The 5,296-nt window shown below is 48.2% G+C and overlaps 1 protein-coding gene across 1 annotated transcript; it reads left to right on the top strand.

Moving 5' to 3' along the window:
• Positions 1–1,647: 1,647 nt before the first annotated feature.
• On the top strand, positions 1,648–4,506 carry LOC108249957 (alpha-2 adrenergic receptor-like). The gene has a single exon (XM_017439630.3). It carries the CDS (start codon positions 1,954–1,956, stop codon positions 3,235–3,237), a length of 1,284 nt encoding a protein of 427 aa, XP_017295119.1. The 5' UTR covers positions 1,648–1,953; the 3' UTR covers positions 3,238–4,506.
• Positions 4,507–5,296: the final 790 nt, after the last annotated feature.

Raw genomic sequence — 5,296 nt, forward strand, 5'->3', positions numbered from 1 at the left:
TTATTTCAAACATTTCACATGTTTACTATGTTTTCTTGTGACTAAAATACGAGTTTATGAGACTTGCAAAGCATTGCATTCTGCTTTTAATCACGACGTCGCAACTTTTCCAGAACTGAGATTGTAATTTTACAGCGGAGCTACAAGCTGAGACTTGTTGTCAACAGTTTCACGGTTGTGGGAGTTCAATCGGAATGACTGGAAACTTCTCTGTACCGACGAGGGATTTGTGGAAGTGAACTCGGACCTGGGGGTGTGTGGCCTGACAGAGCTGTGTGAGAAAGACCGCTGGGGGGTCGGAGGTCACTGGTTCGGCTCGTTGGATGAGCTAACAGGACGAGGCGAGACAGTGAGTCATGCTCTCACCTCCCTCTTCAAGAAACGTTGAAGCGCCGCGGAGCGATTTCACTAAAGCTGCCTGAGCCAACCAACAAACGGACCACTAAACCTAATCCCCTGCTGTCATTAGATACCACCAGTCATCTAATTGTCCATGTCTGTGTTTGTGTGTGTTCTTCTGTCTGTTAGTAAAATACCCCATGGACCAGCGGATGGATTTTAGTGACTCTTTCAGGAGGTAATCATCACATGCACATCTACAACTGATTAACTTATGGGGTCAACCTAATTCAAGACGGCCTCTATTGCTGATCAACCTTTGCAACAACAAAAATGACTACAACCCAGTCATTTTTATGAGCATTGAGCTAAAATTCGGTGTGGTAGTAGCCCTGACTCATCCCAAACACATACTCTGACCTCAAACAGATCACACAAGTTCTCTGTTTAAAACTTTGGCATCCAATGCGGCGAGTGATGTGCACTCCTTCACTGAATGACTGCTTAATGTTCAAGAAAGAATAAAGTTATTTATATAAATGTTGCAGGAAAAATACATATATAAGAAATAGTTTTCCTGTCATCATGTTTTGCACATAAGAAGTGGTAAATAAACAGATAAATAGCTCCTGAGTGCATCATTCTGTCATACTGAAACAGGTGCTACAAACACAGCAGACATCTGCTAACGCTGCAGAGCAGATGCTGCTCAGCCTTCACCTGCACTGCCACATGTTCAGCCCACACCAGTGCCTTTCCCCCTGCGTGTGTCTGTATGTGTGTGTGAACTGATCCGTGTGAAGGTGCGCAACAAGGGGCGAAAAGCAGCAGACAGTTGGGGGAAAAAAAATCCCATCCGTCTCCTCTCCTACCTGATTTGCGCAGCGCAGTCAGTGTGTGTGTGTGTGTGTGTGTGTGTGTGTGTGTGTTCAGCTCACCTCATCCACTCAGACACACACACACACACACACACACTCACTTTCCTGGAGAGCTCCAAAAACGTAATCCTTCTCACGTGTCGAAAACATCTCATATCAGTGACTTTCCAACTTCCAAATCAAACACCGTTTTTCTTTTGTTTGTTTGTTTTTTTGTGGCGCAGCCTGCGAGTTCGGGCTTATTCAAACCTGATAAAGCTTCATATTCAAACTCGCTGTGGCTCTTTTTATTATTGAAATATAAAAACGTATAAAAATCAGAGAAATAAGTCCTGTCACAGTCCCACTCTGTGTGAAAGCAGCGCGCGCCGGAGGAGGGGCAGGGGTTGATGAGTTTTTATGCGGACGCGTTATTAGGAGCGAGAGCGCAGCGTGCTGGAGGAGGAGGAAGAGCTGCGGCTCCGCTCCTGACGAGCAGGAGACTCATGACACCTCTGTTCCACGCCGGCACGCTGGATTTTAGGATCATTTGGGGGGTGGGTGTTGTTTGAACTGAAGTGAGTTGGCTTCAGCCGGACGGAGCTCACTCTGATGCGCTCCCGTCCGCCCGCGTCGTCAGATGTGCGGATCAGCCCCGGAGCCGCGCGCTCTTCATGGACTCTCCTTTTAGCAGAGGGCTGGATGTGAATTTCGTCCCACATTCGTTCAGCCCGGGAAGCGCGCGCGCGGGGCCGGGATGGTTTCCTCCAACGCCAGCGGGGTGATGGTGCACCTGAACTCCTCCTGGAGCCAGGACGGAGTGTACTCCTCTGCGGCCACCGCCGGCATCGCCGCTCTCGTGAGCTTTCTGATCGCCTTCACCGTGGTGGGCAACATCCTGGTGGTCATCGCCGTGTTGACCAGCAGGGCGCTGAAAGCCCCCCAGAACCTGTTCCTGGTGTCGCTGGCCTCGGCGGACATCCTGGTGGCCACCCTGGTGATGCCCTTCTCCCTGGCCAACGAGCTCATGGGTTACTGGTATTTTGGCAAAGTTTGGTGCGGCATTTATCTGGCTCTGGACGTTCTGTTCTGCACGTCGTCCATCGTGCACCTGTGCGCCATCAGCCTGGACCGCTACTGGTCCGTGACGCAGGCGGTGGAGTACAACCTGAAGCGGACCCCGAGGCGCATCAAGTGCATCATCCTCATCGTGTGGCTCATCTCCGCCTTCATCTCGTCCCCTCCGCTGCTGTCCGTGGACGGCAACGACGACGCGAGCCCGCGGCCTGAGTGCGAGCTGAACGACGACACCTGGTACATCCTCTCCTCCAGCACCGCGTCCTTCTTCGCGCCCTGCCTGATCATGGTCCTGGTCTACATCCGCATCTACCAGGTGGCCAAAACCCGAACCAGGAGCGTGTCGGCGAAGCATCCCAGGCCGGACGGCGCCACGCAAACCGAGAACGGGCTGAGCAAAGCCTCGTCTCCTTTCCACGGGGACACGGAGAACGGCCACTGCCACAGCCCGCCCACGCCCAGCCAGGCCACGGCCACGGCCACCATGGGCCAACAGACCGAAGAGGCCGACCTGGAGGAGAGCTCCTCCTCAGAGGGCAAAGGTCACAAAGCCCAGCGCCAGGACTCCCAGAGGGCCAGGAGGCCCAGCCAGAGAAAGAGCTCCCTGTCCAAACAGTCCAGGGTGAGCAACAAATCCATGGACCTGTTCGCCTCCAGGAAGAAGCGCCGCCGGAGCTCCTTTGCCCGGAAGAAGATCTCCCAGGCGAGGGAGAAGAGGTTTACCTTCGTCCTGGCTGTGGTGATGGGGGTGTTCGTTGTGTGCTGGTTCCCCTTTTTCTTCAGCTACTGTCTGTACGGGGTGTGCGGGGACCCCTGCAGGATCCCCGAGCCACTCTTTAAGTTCTTCTTTTGGATTGGATACTGCAACAGCTCCCTCAACCCGGCCATTTACACCATCTTCAACCGGGACTTCAGACGCGCCTTTCAGAAGATCCTCTGCAAGTCCTGGAAAAAGTCCTTCTAGGCTCACCCCCCACAACACCTGCAAGGGATTTAACAAAGCAAACTGTGCCAATGTGTCTCTGTTATGTACACAGTTGTGGTTAGACGTTTACATACACTCATTATGGGCACAAATTTCTTATTATTGTTTGGGCTTTAATGACGGATTTGAACTGTTCTTTCTTTTCAGGGTGGATTGATTTTTGATTTTGAAAAAAACAAGAGCAGAGCGCACAAGTTGGAACTTATTGCGGATGTTTTCTAATCCAGCAACATTTTTACACATATATTCACTTAAATCTTTCAATAAGCGGTGCTGATTGGTTTATTAACGCCTAATTGGTGATCATGATTGACTGCAGCTAGCATTTTCTTTTGCCGGCATAAAATGATTTGTTTGACAGATTGATGCTCATCTGTTGGCCTCAGGTGAAAGGAAATCAGTTAGGATTGAGATATGGAGCCACAATGACAAGAAGGTGATGCTTTCAGTCCTGTGAGCAACTGTCAAGCATGGTGGTGGTAGCATCATGCCACGGCACGAAGCGAAAGGAACAACAGAAAAGGAGGTCTACTTTTGATATGTTCCAGTTTACCTCAGATCAACAGCCAGATGAATGAAACTTGGGCACAGTGGTGTATAATGATCCCACCCTGGGAAAAGAACGGTTCAATCGAATCAATAAAAGCCAAAGATCAATGACATTTATGCCCGTGATGAGTGGATGATTATGACCACATCTGTGTCCTGAAACAGCTTCTGGGAGCTTCACGATGCCGTTTGTTTCCATTACTTTGCTTCTTATAGATCATCTTGATCTGGTCTTCTTTTTGTTGTTGTTGTTGTTGTTTCATTTCTCACAGAAGTGTGCTTTAACAGAGTATTATTAGTGAATAAGCTTCCGACATCCACAAACGCTCAACTTCTTTGTTCGGTTTGGTGGGAGGGGGAATAAAATAAGATGGTACGAGCCACCAATCCTGCTCGGTTTTGTTCTTCTCTGCCTGTGTTGTTGATTAAATCATGTTTGCTGTGCGGCAGCTTAATTGAGCGTTTGATTCGTGGCGTGCAGCTCATACGCAAACTGAGAGTTTCGATCAAGATCCGGTGTCCCAACTGAAGCGAACAGCTCGGCGTTTTGGGAAAATATCATAATTTACCTAGCATCTGATAAATGAGGCATTACTCTAACAGAAGAGCGGGGATATTGCAGCGCAGAAAGTGGCTAGATGTTGTCAAATGTAGCTATATGGCAAATTAAAAGCGAGCGTTTTACAGTCAAACCTGACAACAGTTTAACTAAATAAAATAAAACAAGAACGAAAGGTCAATAACGTGACGGCAAAGGTAGATAGGAGCTGTTCAGGTCTTATGCTCTGTTTAAATTAAATGCCAAAGCAAAACAAAAAAGGGATTTAAGCAACGGCTTAAATGGCTCTTTGTGAAATTGTTAGAGAAAAGAAGAGTTAAACAGATTCACAAAGGGAACACACTGTATGTCGTTTAGATTATTTGTGGAAAAAGCAATGTAAAAACTTTTACACAAGAGTCAGAGCAGTTAGTCAAACTATTTATCTATTTTTCATTTTAAATCAGCCACACCTGAGCATTCTAAGATGTTAAAAATTTAAAATGTCTGAGGTTTGTCTGCATCCTTTTGTCACGTGCTTCCTGTGACGAGGGCTTCTTCAACAGCAGGACTGCTTCATTTTAGTAAAACAAGTCGACCAGCATGTAAGGCTAACTGTAAAAAGAGTTTTGTTGTATTTACCTGGGAAAAGCCTCAGTTTATATCTATATAATCCCTCCGTATTTATTCGGTTGGCTAGAAAATGTTGCTTTTGCGGGATTTATTATGAAATATTAAGCATGCTGTGTTTGAAGGTAGTACCCCACTGGGCTGCCGCTGTTGGAGACGGGGTTGCCAGGTAGGAAATGATGAAATGGACTTTAAAACTGTCACTTTAAAACAATCATATTTTGACCCAAACTATCGCATGAGCTAAATGAGGGTGAGCTTTCTCGGCCAACGGAGGGTGGTGGTGGTGGGGTTGTGCGCCTGGCGAGCACACGGTCTGGC

Source organism: Kryptolebias marmoratus, linkage group LG7 (assembly GCF_001649575.2).
Source record: "Kryptolebias marmoratus isolate JLee-2015 linkage group LG7, ASM164957v2, whole genome shotgun sequence".
Classification (NCBI taxonomy): Eukaryota; Metazoa; Chordata; class Actinopteri; order Cyprinodontiformes; family Rivulidae; genus Kryptolebias; species Kryptolebias marmoratus.

What these genes read in the sequence shown, in the direction of transcription:
- LOC108249957 (XM_017439630.3), top strand. Translation starts at nt 1,954, where the DNA reads ATGGTTTCCTCCAACGCCAGCGGGGTGATGGTGCACCTGAACTCCTCC.